Source organism: Giraffa tippelskirchi, chromosome 2 (genome assembly GCF_054371585.1).
Source record: "Giraffa tippelskirchi isolate mGirTip1 chromosome 2, T2T-mGirTip1v1.2.pri, whole genome shotgun sequence".
Classification (NCBI taxonomy): domain Eukaryota; kingdom Metazoa; phylum Chordata; class Mammalia; order Artiodactyla; family Giraffidae; genus Giraffa; species Giraffa tippelskirchi.
The window spans coordinates 15,864,492-15,878,641 of NC_137276.1; the positions used below are offsets into that span (position 1 = coordinate 15,864,492).

Consider the following 14,150-nt stretch of genomic DNA (forward strand, 5'->3'; position numbering starts at 1 on the left):
AGTGGGTTGCCATTTCCTTCTCCAATGCATGAAAGTAAAAAGTGAAAGTGAAGTCGCTCAGTCGTGTCCGACTCTTAGCGACCCCGTGGACTGCAGCCTACCAGGCTCCTCTGTCCATGGGATTTTCCAGGCAAGAGTACTGGAGTGGGGTGCCATTGGTGTACATTTCTTAAAGAAATCATAAAAAAAAAATTAAATAAACTGCATTTTCAATATTAGATTAAAGGTATTACACAATGAGTAAAAGGGTTGAACATCTTCTGGGATAGCAGAAATGACAGCTTCACAAACTTCCCATCCAGTTGAAACACATGTTCACAGGCCACTTGTAGTTAATTTCTAGTCTCATACCATTGTAGTTGGAAAAATGTTTGATACAATTTCAAACTTCTTTTAATCCATTGCCCCAATATTTAATGTTTTTAATGTCATGTTTTCTTTTTGTTCTGTATATCCCTTAACTACTTATTGTGAATATGGAAGATTTTACTATGTTTGTCTTTTAACTTGACTACTAGCTTCAAAAGTAGCTGGTCTATTACTTTTTATTGTATGTTTGACTTTACCAACGAGATTTTCCTTTTTATAATTTTCACATTTCTAAGTGGCCTCTTCTTTTCCACTTAGAGAAGTCCTGTTAACACTTCTGGCCTTTAAGACCAGTTTTGTGGTGCTGAACTCTTTCAGCTTTTGCTTGCCTGTGAACTCTTCATCTATCCCTTCAAATCTGATTAACTTTACCTGGTAAAATATTCTTGGTTGTAGGTATTTTCTCCTTATCACTTTGAATGTACTGTGCCTTTCCCTTCTGGTATGCAAAGTTTCTACTGAAAAGTTAGTTTATAGTCTTGAGTTCCCATGTATGTAATCAGTTGCTTTTCTCTTGATGCTTATGATATTCTCTTTTCCTTTAATTTTTGCCATTTTAAATATAATGTGTCTTGATGTGGACCTCTTTGGATTCATCTTCTTTTGGACTCTGTGTTTCCTGGGCCTGGATGTCCATTTCCTTCCCCAGGTTGGTCAAGTTTTCAGGTATTATTTCTTCAAGTAAATTCTCTGACCCTTTCTCTCCCTTCCCCATTTGCAATCCGTATAATGAAAATGTCAGTACATTTTATGCTATCTCAGAGGTCTCTTAAACTATCCTTATTTCTTTTCTTTTTTTTCATTTTTCTGTTCAGCTTGGGTATTTTCATATATTCTGTCTTCCAGATGGCTGGTCCTGTTTCCTTATCTCATTTAAGCTACTGTTGATTCCTTTCAGTGTTTTTTTTCATTTCAGTTATGGTACTGTTCAGATTCTCACGGTGTTCATCCATTCTTCTCCCAAGTTTAGTGAGCATCTTTATGATCATTACTTTGAATTTTTTATTGGGGAGATTGCTTATCTCCAATTCATTTAGTTCTATTTCAGAGGTTGTGTCTCATTCCCTTATTTGGACATATTCCTCCCTCTTCTTATTTTGCTTAATTCTCTGAGTTTATTTCTATTTCTTAGGTAGGTGGGTTATGTTTCCCAATCTTCAAGAAGTGAACTTCTGTAGGAGATTGTCCTATGGGGCCCAGAAGCATGCTTGCCTCTGGTAGCCAGAACTATATGGTGAAGGGGTACCCCCTATATGAGCAGTGTGTACGCTTCTGTGTGACACGATATATTCCTATGGGTATGCTGGCAGGCAGACCTCGCCTCTGGTCTGGTGAGCTATGAGACCATGCTTTAAACAGTAGCTGCAGGCCCACTAGAATGTGGGGTAGGCTTCCCGTATAATTGGCTGAATAGCCCAGGGAAAGTGGATGGCAGGCTAAAGGCTGCTACCAGCTCATTGGTGGTCAGGGCCAGGACCTCACATGACTGTCTGTATTCCCCTGCAGGGCTTGGGCTTGTGCCAGCTCACTGATGGGTGGGTAAGCCCCTGGTGGAAAGAGGCTAAAGGGAGAATTCCAAAATGACACTTGCCCATGCCAGTGTTATCACTATCACAGTAGAACAAGATCTCAAAAATGTCTGCCACCAGTATCTCCATCCCAGGCAGAGATCCTGCTGCTTCTTGCCTCACTGGGAAGCTCTCCAAAATGAACACATGGGTCTGACCTAGGCTCCTTTCAAACTACTGCCTCAGCGCTGGAAGTCAAAGGGTTTGAGATTTCTCGCACATCCTTTAAGAGGGGAGTCTCTGTTTCCAACAGCTCTCTGGCTTTCACGAATGTAAGCCCTGCTGCTTTTTAAAGCCAGACCTTCTGAGAGCTTGTCTTTCTGGTACAGGATCTGTGGGCTGAGGAGCCCAGTGTGAGGCTCAAACTCACTAGTCCTTCATGACTGTAATATTTCTACCATTTGTGGATCACCAGCCCAGCGGTATGTGTCCTGAATATACTGTGTCGCCACCTCGCCTACTCACCTCTTTGTGGTTCCTTCATGTCTTTATTTGCAGAATGTCCTTTCTGCTAGCCTTCAGGTCAATGTCATAGATAGTTTTTCTGTAATTAGTTGTAATTTTGATGTGTCCATGGGAGGAAATCAGTTCAGGTTCTTCCTACTCTGTCCTCTTGGTCACTATATTTTACAGTCATTTTATTCTCACAATCCATACAATTCGATATGTATTGAGACCTACTCTGACATTCTAGAGTTAAAACCACTTAACTTTGCACATGAATTTGAGCCAACTCGGGGAGACAGTGAAGGACAGGGAAGTCTGGTGTGCTGCAGTCCATGGGGTCGCAAAGAATCGGACACAACTTAGCGACTGAAGAATAACATCTTTGTTATGTCTGATGTCAATGTAATAATCAAACGAGATCAAGGACAATGCAGTCTCCTAAGAGACAGCCTCCAATGACAATAGCTCTGAGGAAAGAAATGGAGAAGTCTGCAAAGGTTCTAAGAGACGAATGGGGATCAAAGAACAATTTGACTCTAAATCTCAGACATTTCACTAATCTAAACCTAGAAGTCATTAACCTAAACCTAGAAGTCACACTTAAAGAACAGGTCATTTAAGGTTATTCAAATGCAAGTGCAATAGTTAAGGATGTCAAGCAAGGTGCCAAGTAAACAGTAACTACTTGTGAAGGGTGTGTGACTCTTGCACCGAACAGTCTTAAAAACCTAGTCTTTATTACAATAAAGGTTTGTAGCTTCAGACACAATCCAGTGTAGAGGGGTGGAATGGAGGAAGAGTTATTCCATGCAATTTTCCAGGACTTGGGCCGTTCCTAAGTCCTGCAATCTTGTAAGTCCTCATCTTTATCTCCACTGAAGCATTGTATGGGGAAAGAGAGCTTGTATAACACAAGAGCTTTTAAGGGGCCAGGTCTGAAGTGATGGACATAATCCAATTGCATGACCTCCAACCGAACTCTGATAGAAAATGGGAAACAATGCCTAATTGTGTTCAGTAAGTTTTCATAATTGACAACTAAATGAAATTCAATCTAATAGAGTTCTGGAGGATGATGTGTTGGCTTAGAAACAATGATGGCAGAACTAACATTTAAATTTGAAAGTTCCTAATAATCCAAGAGTTTTAAACTCAAAAAGACACACTCAACAATTCAAATATTTACCTGACATGGGAGGTTTTATATTAATATTCAAGTTGACCCTCCTACCAGGATAAGTACTGTTTTTCCCCCTTCCCAAAAAGAAATTTAGCAAGGTGGGGGGTGGAGTGTGGAAATAATTGGGGAAAACAAAATCCTAAAATACACTGATTTACATTTGTTTTATAAAACCCTCGTGTGCTGTGCTGTGTTTAGTCAGTTCAGTCGTGTCCGACTCTGCGACTCCAGGGACTGTAACCCAGCAGGCTTCTCTGTCTGTGAGGATTCTCCAGGCAAGAATACTGGAGTGGGTTGCCATGCCCTCCTCCAGGGATCTTCCCAACCCAGGGATCGAACCCAAGTCTCCCGCATTACAGGTAGTTTCTTTACCATCTGAGCCACCAGAGAAGCCTAAAAACCCTTACCTATGTCCCAAAAACTAGTCTAAAGTGGAAGGCACAAATTTGATCATCCAAAAATGGAAAAGGCACTGACATCATCCTCTGCCTCCCACCACCAAAACAACATAGATTACAATGGGTAATAATCTTAAATATGGCTGGTCTAAACGTAAACTAGAGAGGAAAAACTGCTCAGGAAGAAGATTCTCCTATGGCAATATTTCTTGAAGTGTGGTGAGAACTATTAATGTTGCAATGCTTATAATACAGCAAAATTTTGATCCCATCATAAGGTCACCATTTTCCAGGAGATTCTTCTTCACCCAACTTTTGAGAGCCAGAGTCTTAATCCTACCATAAGTAGCTGTGACGAAGTTATGACCACTAAAGAGGAAAGATGTAAAGAAGAGAAAGGGGGGACTCAGTTATGAATTAAACTACCAAACTTAAAATATCCTGCTTACTAATAGTGCCATATATCTCAGGTAATTATATTTATAATTCCAAATGCCTTTCAGAAATTTTATTTTCAATTTACTACTGATAAAAAGTAAAGAATGATTCTGGTTCAACCCACAAATTTTGATTAAATTACCAACATAATATCTAATAACATCACGAATGTATATACTTGTCTCCAGAGGGAAATAAATTGCTCTAAGATCTTATATACAATAAATAAAACAACAAAGGAAAACACTAAGTAACTAGATCAGTGGTTCTCAATGGGGATAAATGTGTGGGTAACAATTATCTCCATAATTACGGAGTTCTAATGGATCATATTAAAATAACTAAAAAAGAGGCAGAAGATGATAGATAACCTGAATGCACAAGGAAATTCCACATGACAAAAAAAGTCAGTCCAAATCCCACACTTTTGGAAAACAGAAAAGAGTTTTGTCCATAATTATTTGACAGTAGAACCTAACCATTTCACCTATAAACAAAAATTAGTTTTCCATGTTTATAATATATAGTGAATTTTCTAGGAATGCAATTACCACATAAGTTGAAAATAGACCATATATAATTTCATTCACAATTTAACAAAGATGCATTCAACATTTCTAAAACCTCATCAACAAATACTTATGCAATTCATGGTATATACAGCACACATTTTGGAATATGCCACATGTCCAAAGAATGTTTGCAACTTCTTTTAAGAAAAGAAGAACTAATTATGTAATTTTAATCCTATCCTATATATTTTGAAAAAAATTGTATTCCTATGATATAAAATGTACATAGTAAAAATTACATATTGAAACTATTTATTTGAGTAATGCCAATTGATTTTCAGCTGGGAATTCTGACAATGTTCCCAGAAGCCCAAAACACAACTCTACCGGCTCAGTATTACTGTGTGTTTTTCCAAATTATCCTCTATTTCCTATTATCTAAGAAATGATATAGTTTCCAAGGTCTTTTTAAGTTCCAGAAATAGAATGTGTGCTTTGACATGTGGTAGGGTTTCAGGACAGAATGAATGCTTTCTGTGACATTTTATCTAAATCTTACCCATATTTTAATCTAGGGAATTATTCTGGCAAAGAGTCGGACATGACTGAGCAACTGAACTGAACATTTACAAGTAAGATCCAGCTAATATTTGGGAATATAATACTTCCTTATGTCTCCATTTCAACAGCCTGTCACTTATCTTGGTTTAAGTTCTCTAATTTCTAATTTACCATCTTCACTGGGTCCAGAGTGGATGGAAGGAGTTTCAGAGACTCCTTCCACTTGACCCTTTCCACCTAACGGCTTTTTTCCCAAGAGTCAGAAGACCAACAAGAGGTGTCTGACAGATGCTACATATATCCATTACAATTATGCATGTAGGGACAGAAAAATGACCACAGAGTGAGTTTACAGATCGATATAGGGGGCTTCCCTGGTGACTCAGACTGTAAAGAATCTACTTTCAATTTGGGAGACCTGGGTTCGATCCCTGGATCTAGAAGATCCTCTGGAGAAGGGAATGGCTACCCACTCCAGTATTCTTGCCTGGAGAAATCCATGGACAGAGGCGCTGGTGGGCTACAGTCTACAGGTGGCAAAGAATTGGACATAACTGAGGGTCTATTGCTATCACACTTAATTAAACAGATTTGGACCAAAATTCCATTTATAACCTGGTCCCTATAAGTTTCCATGCTAACAAAGGGACTATGATTCATCTCTAAAGGCCAGTAGCACTATCTAATTTTTAAAATAATTAATTAGGAAAATTCATTAAGTTCTAGAGATGCTAGTCCATCATGACTGAGAACCACCGACCTAATAAATTGATGTTTCCTTTGTCCAATCAAAATATTTTGAGCTTCATACTTACTGGGTACAGTATATAACATGTTATTGACACACACTTCCTCTTTGTACCTGAGTAGAAATGAGTAGCTTTGCAACTAAAAGAGACACAAAGATCTTCATTCTTTCTGCAGAATATTGAAAAGTACAGGAAACTAACTACTGCAGTCATGGTGAAACCATAAAAGCCATGGGAGTTGGCTGGACGATATCATAAGTATCTACCACAATATTTTATCAAAATTTCTTCCACCTATTTTCATCTGAAATCTTTTATTTCCCACCAAGAAACATCAGTATCTATCAGAAGTGTTGTCAGAAGGTTGAAAGAAAAAAAAAATGAACCACTACTGACCTTCTTCAAACATACACTGAAAATGACAGACACTGTATTGTACATAATGCAAACAAGCGTCACCTACATGTTGTTAATTGAGAAATTTTACAGAAACAATATGTGTGTTTTCATTAAAGTCTGCATTGCTCTTCAAAACAAAAAAAATTTCCAGAGAAACAATTTTCACTCATTTCATATTTATATTAGCTTATATTTTCATTAAATTCATTTTTTTAACTTACCAATTTTGAGTTCCAGCTGTGTTCAGATCAGTGCCAGAATGGGAACTTTACCATGGCAAGATTAATAATTTGCTGTTCCTTTAAATGAATATTTTGACCCCATATTGAAGGCCTGCCCACTGTGTCTGCTATTCTCCTCCCCCAGCTTACACCACAGGAAATGCATTGCTAAAATTTTCTCCAATTTTTTCCCATGGGGTTCACGGAAAAAGACTCTAAAAAGGGTGGGGACCCACAACTCCACATTCCCAGGACCCTCACACTATTGACGATGAGCACTTGAGCACTAATTTATCAGCTGGACATTCAGGCTTCCTGCTGGCTTCACTCCATGTTAGTCAGTATTTCTTTCTCATCTCTCCCTGAAAGCTCTTGCTTCTCTTTAGAGTTCTGGCCATTTGGTCACGCTATAATCTCAGGATTCCAATGCTTTCAAGAAAACGCATGAATCTGCATTTGCCAAGGTTTATTTCTTTCATTGTAAAGGTGGGAACGATGCTTTTTCCAGCTTTCTACACCCCTGAGTAAAAACTAGAAATGCGATGATCATGTTCATTTTTACTTCTTTGCTTTATTAATGCTATTTCCCCTTCTGTTTGGGTGCTTCCCTGGTGGCTCAGATGGTAAAGCGTCTACCTGCAATTGCAATGCAGGAGACACGGGTTCAATCCCTGGGTCAGGAAGATCCCCTGGAGAAGGAAATGGCAATCCACTCCAGTACTCTTGCCTGGAAAATTCCATGGACGGAGGAGCCTGGTGGGCTACAGTCCATGGGGTCCCAAAGAGTCGGCAACAACTGAGTGACTTCACTTTCACTTTCCCCTTCTGTTTACTATATTCTATACTCAGAAAACTTGAACTCTCTTCAACTTTCATCTTAAAGATGTTCACATTATCCTTATTCTTCCATGATAAATCAATCATTCCTTTAGTCCTCATTCAATATTTTCCTCATTCTATTTCATTAAATAAATTTATTGAACATTTACACTGTGGTATTGATGCAATGGCCCCCAAAGAGTTCCACTTAATAAAGGATATAAGCAAGTACACAGATAACACATTGGAAAAATCCATAAATAGGAAGAGACTCAATTTCAGTTTGGAGAGGTTATGAAAAATGTACCAGAAGGTGTGATGTCTAACTACATATGCATGCTGTGCTAAATCGCTTCAGTCATGTCTGACTCTCTACAACCCTATGGACGTAGCCCACCAGGCTCCTCTGTCCATGGAATTCTACAGGCAAGAATATTAGAGTGGGTTGTCATGCCCTCCTCTGGGGGATCTTCCTGACCCAGGGATCGAACCTGTCTTTACATCTCCAGCACTGGCAGGCAGGTTCTTTACCACTAGTGCCACCTGGGAAGCCCCCTTCTAACTACATTTGTTGTTGTTCTGTTGCTCAGTAGTGCAACTCCTTACTTAAAGCCAAACAGAAATTATCCTGGGAAGAAGGAAGGGCTCATTCATAAGCATCTCAAAGCACTAATGTAAGAAAGTAGTGTAGTATATTTTGCCTAGTGTCTCCACTGCAAGCCTGATACTTTAAGTAAAAGCCATGTGTTATTCATCTTCATTAACAGTACAAAGCACTCATTTAATCATTGTCTACTGACATGAATGACTAGCTTTGCTTCCTAACAAGAGCATTTTTTCCAGTATAAGCACATGGCAGGAAATTACTGCTTTAAGTTATTGCTTTAAGAATGAGGACCCTGGACTTCCCTGGCAGTCCAGTGGTTAAGAATCCACCTGCCAATGTAGGGGACACGGGTTCAATCCCTGGTTTGGGATGATTCCACATACTGCATGGCAACTAAGCCCTGGGGTCACAACTACTGAGTTCACACGTGGCAACTAATGAGCCCAAGCACCCTAGAGTCTGAGCTCTGCACCAAGAGATGCACCAATGAGAAGAATATGCATCGCAACAAAGAGTAGCCCTTACTCACAGCAACTAGAGAAGACCTAGTGCAACCAAAAAAAAAAATTTAATTAACTTAAAAAAAATTTGTGAGGATGCTAATGTCACCACTGCCCCACACTAAATAAATTAAATAAGTAAACAAATATTTATACAAAAATAAATATATGTATTTAATACAAATATGTAACTTAAATATTTCTATTTTATAAATATATTGTATATATTATGTAAATAATTACAATATAAATAAATAAAACAAATAAGTAAAATGAAAAAGCAATGACCTGAGGGATGGGATGGGGAGAGAGGTAGGAGGCGGGTTCAGGATGGGGAACACATGTACACCCATGGCTGATTCATGTCAGTGTACGGCAAAAACCACTACAATATTGCAAAGTAATTAGCCTCCAACTAAAATAAATAAATCAATTTTTTAAAAAAGAAAACAAACAAAAAAAACCTATCTACAAAATACGCCCACAATTTAGTATTCCAATCTCTCCCATACTTGTAAGAAATTTCCCCTAATTATACTAACTAGCAGTAAAATGTATATTCATCATTCAGAACTACATAAATTATTTTTCTAATATTTCATGCATATGTCAAATCTTATAACTCTGTATATCTAAGCTTACAAACCCATGAGTTCAGTGAATTAAAATACTGTCTCTTTCACCTGGAATCAAAAATGTGTTACTAAAGTACTACATCACATAAGAGATAATTATTATGGATGGCTATGCCATTTATGAAAAAATAAAGTACAAATTTAAACTGTCAGTGTTTAAAATGATATTAGAAGCTCAACAAAAATATTGTTGCTTAAGACCAAGATCTACTACATAAATCACTAGGAAAAGGGGAAGCAAGAAACAGCGGAAAATGAAAATTAAGGGCTCTTTTTAAGAATCTATTAAAATTTTAATATGGTAACAGCAGAACATTCAATCATGCAAGAAGCTCTACTAAGCATGAGGCCCTGTGCAAATGCACATGTCACATGACCACAAAGTTGGCTCTGCTTATAACCACCAGTATATGGCATTGCAAAATACTGGTGACTTAAAACATAGGACTCTGCTTAATTGAATTGGTACTGAGAACAAACTAGCCTTCCTTAACAGGAATTTCCCTATGATCTTATGCTTTGACTTTACTTTTAAGTTTAGAGACTATGGAGAAGGAATAAAAACTTGTTCTGCTCACCTTCTCTTGAAAACCTATGACACCTCAGAGACTAGCCAAAGACATGATCATCTAACATGAAAAGTGCAGGATAATTCTACAGCAAATAATATATTTGTTCTAAGTAAAAACAAGCAGAAAGATCATTTTCCAAGGCTAACAGATTTCTTTGGATATAAACTTTTATTTATATATAGATAGATACAGTTTTGGAAAATGTTTTATTAATTTTTAAAATAATTATGTAATTATTATAGCTGGAATTTATGGTTTATGTCAAATACAGTATATTATATCTAATACAAAGACAAGTGCATGCAGATAAATAATTCAAAACTATCAAAATGATTTTAATACATAAAGAATATAAGTAAGAAAAATGATTTAAATAACCTGAAACAACTATCTTTTAAAGTTACTTCTTTTGGAGGTGGGTGAGAATCAATCTTCTGATTAACAACTAAATTATAAAAAGATAAAAACCACTCATAGAACTACTAAAAGCAGAGTAACAACAAAAGTGGGTTCATGTCTAATGAAATGACAGAGAAAAAAAGAAAATGAGTATAAGAAACCAACTGAAAGGTTTAATGAGATTTTGATGATCAGGATTGATAATAAAAGATTTAAAACAAAGAAATGCATAGAAACATTGAATTTCAGTTCTTTAACAAGATGTAGAGGAAAATTATAAAGATAGCTACCCAGATTTGAGATTTGATATATAAGATAATATTTTTTTTATCAGAAAGGTACAAAAGACAAATATTCTATGGGCTCTGTTTTACAGCTTCCACAAAATTGTCATTTAAAGGCTTAACTCTTATAAGATTGATAAAATACAAATCAGTACAGAGATAATAATATTGATTGCTTAACTAACACAACACTAAACTTCAAAGGGAAACTGTAGGAATTAGTTCCACAGCACAAATTTAACCCACAAAAGTTCTATAAAGTAATTTTTACTTACAATTGGCATTGATCACCTTTTATTCCTTTAGTTGTGCAGAAACATTTTCCTGTGTGCATATGACAAATATTTGCATGGCCACTGCATGTACAAGCTGTAAGTCAAAACCAAAATGATATTGAATATTCCCCATCACAAACATGTACATCACATTTCAGGGAAGATTTTATTATCTTATTTTTAAAATCATCGATTTATCCTCTTGCCATCCAAAAACTAGGGTTATGACATGGTTTATTTTTAATTAAAGGGAAGTTACTCATTTAAAATTTTTTGTGAAACGCTTCAAAGTCTTTGGAATATCCTTAAGTCTAGTGTGGATCCAAGTATTTATCTCATCCTTCTTTGGACATTTTTCCATTTCTAATTTGGTAAACCTACTTAATAAAATGAGTTTCAAAGAGCACAAGATCTTTAGAGTCAAACAGCTTAGCTACAAAATGCACATCTATAATCACTAGTATGTTGACCTTGGACAACTTATATAACCTCTCTAGTCTTAGTTTCTCTATCTTCAAAAGCAGGGAGACACTCTTGGGACTTTTGTGAGGATTAAATGAGATAATGTATTTTAAATTCTGAACACATATCAAGCACTTAATAAATTTAACTATTACTTCCACTACTGTTACCACTGCCAACAATAAAATAATATAGTTTTTATGCATTGTATAAAAAGTTTATTTGCCCAAAAATCATTCTTTTAAACTTCTGAAGTCATTCTCAGTTTTATTATTCCAGAATACTACCTGAAACATGCCACAGTATAATAGTTACACCCAGTGAATTTGGTTCATATGAACTCATTTCATTTTCTTACTCCACATTCCTTTGTTAAAGATCAGTGTTCCCAATATTTAGGACACAAACCTCATACTTCATTGTGCCCAACATCTAATCAGCCAGTAGGTTCTAGATTCTACAAGGAAGCATCTTTCTTGTATCTGACCTTTCCTTTCCACTGTGATAGCCATCATTCAAGTCCCATCACTCACAGTCTCTGACTGATACCAATATAATTCAGTAACTGATCATTCTACCTTCAGTTTGGCTACAGCTTCATTCTCCAATCCTCAGACATGTTTTAAAAAGATAGAGCTGATCATGCCGTTAGGACTTTCAAAAACTTTTAATGAGAACTATTGTGTTTCTGCACACAATCAGCTAGTTAAACAATTCTACTGATAAAAATGAAATTATTTGGCTTTTTCCTGATTTTCATACACATTTAAAAATGAGATAATGAGTCACTATTTTGATCAAAATATAAAATACTGCCATGTGGAGTTATTTGCTTGTGCATTCAGGATACTTATCATCTTCTGCCTCTTTATTAGTTACTTTAATAGGATCCATTAGAATTTTATAATTATGGAGATACTTAATCGTCATCCCCACATTTATCCCCACTGAGAACCACTGATCTAATTAATTTGTATTCCTAGGATATAAAATCTTTGTGGCAAAATATTGCAGAAACTAAACTTCTCATTTCTTATGATCATTTGCTTTGAAAAAATACATAATTAATGTATAGTAAATACATACAACACTACATACACACACACACACAAATTTTGGTATTAGGTAGATTTTTATGAACCTCGGTTTGCTTTCCTCAAGAGATAGGATTTTCCTTCAAGATTTTCTTTCTTCAAGAGATAGGAATACCAGACCACCTTACCTGCATCCTAAGAAATTTGTATGCAGGTCAAGAAGCAACAGTTAGAATTGGACATGGAACAACAGACTGGTTCCAAATTGGGAAAGAAATATGCCAAGGCTGTATATTGTCACCCTGCTTATTTAACTTATATGCAGAGTACATCATGGGAAATGCCGGACTGGATGAAGAACAACCTGAAATCAAGATTGCCGGGAGAAATATCAATAACCTCAGATAGATGACACCACACTTATGGCAGAAAGCGAAGAAGAACTAAAGAGCCTTTTAATGAAAGTGAAAGAAGAGAGTGAAAAAGTTGGCTTAAAACTCAACATTGAGAAAACTAAGACCATGGTATCCAGTCTCATCATACCATGGCAAATAGATGAGGAGACAATGGAAATAGAGACTTTATTTTGGGGGGCTCCAAAATCATTGCAGATGGTGATTGCAGCCATGAAATTAAAAGATACTTACTCCTTGGAAGAAAAGCGATAATCAACCTGGGCAGCATATTAAAGGCAGAGGCATTACTTTGCCAACAAAGGTCCATCTAGTCAAAGCTATGGTTTTTCCAGTAGTCATGTATGGACATGAGAGTTGGACTATAAAGAAAGCTGAGGGCCGAAGAAATGATGCTTTTGAGCTGTGGTGTTGGATAAGACACTTGAGAGCCCCTTGAACTGCAAGGAGATCAAACCACTTAATCCTAAAGGAAATCAATCTTGAATATTCCCTGGAAGGACTGATGCTGAAGCTGAAACTCCAATACTTTGGCCACCTGATGCGAAGAACTGACTCATTTTAAAAGATCCTGATGCTGGGAAAGATTGAAGGTGGGAGGAGAAGGGGATGACAGAGAAGGTTGGATGACATCACTGACTTGATGGACATGAATTTGAGTAAGCTCCGGGAGTTGGTGATGGACAGGGAAGCCTGGCGTGCTGCAGTCCATGGGGTCACAAAGAATCGGAAAGGACTGAAAAGATTTCTACATAATGGTGTTTTTCCTTCATAAAGAATATGTAAGTAGATCAGATTTACGTTTGTGAATAAACTCTGGAAACACAATATGTGAGAACTACAGAAATGAATGACAAGGTACAGAAATGCAAGGAAAAGGAAATTATCGTGAGCAAAAAAGGAACTCAGATATACTGATGACAGGTAACATCATAAATAGTAAATGAATATAACATGATATCTTTTAATATTAACTTGAAGTTTCACAGTAATACTATTTGTATTCAGAACTACACTAAAAAACAAATGATATACATTAATATTTTAAAACTTGGGTAGACATTTTATTTATCCTTACGGCAGAGCTAAATAATGTCATACTTGCAGTGTTTCTTTAAAGAATTATCATTGTATGTAACTTTAATAATTTCTGAGACAGAAAAAAATTGTGTTAAAATACTTTTCAATGTAAACTCATTTTGAGAGAATTCCCTTGTGGTGCTATACTTCAGGCTAAAATGGCACAAGTGTATTTTAAATTCAATTGTTTAAAATGTATATTTTATGACATGACAATGTTGAAATTAT

At 36.5% G+C, this 14,150-nt stretch overlaps 1 protein-coding gene across 7 annotated transcripts in view; it reads right to left on the reverse strand.

Annotated features, from left to right (window-relative positions):
- The window catches only part of ATRNL1 (attractin like 1), a 738,261-nt gene that overhangs the window by 503,214 nt on the left and 220,897 nt on the right, over window positions 1–14,150 (reverse strand). For all 7 annotated transcript variants that reach the window (XM_081573518.1, XM_081573521.1, XM_081573515.1 and 4 more), the window contains one exon: window positions 10,934–11,027. In XM_081573518.1, coding sequence (XP_081429644.1) covers window positions 10,934–11,027 — 94 coding nt within the window. The remainder of the gene's footprint in view (window positions 1–10,933; window positions 11,028–14,150) is intronic.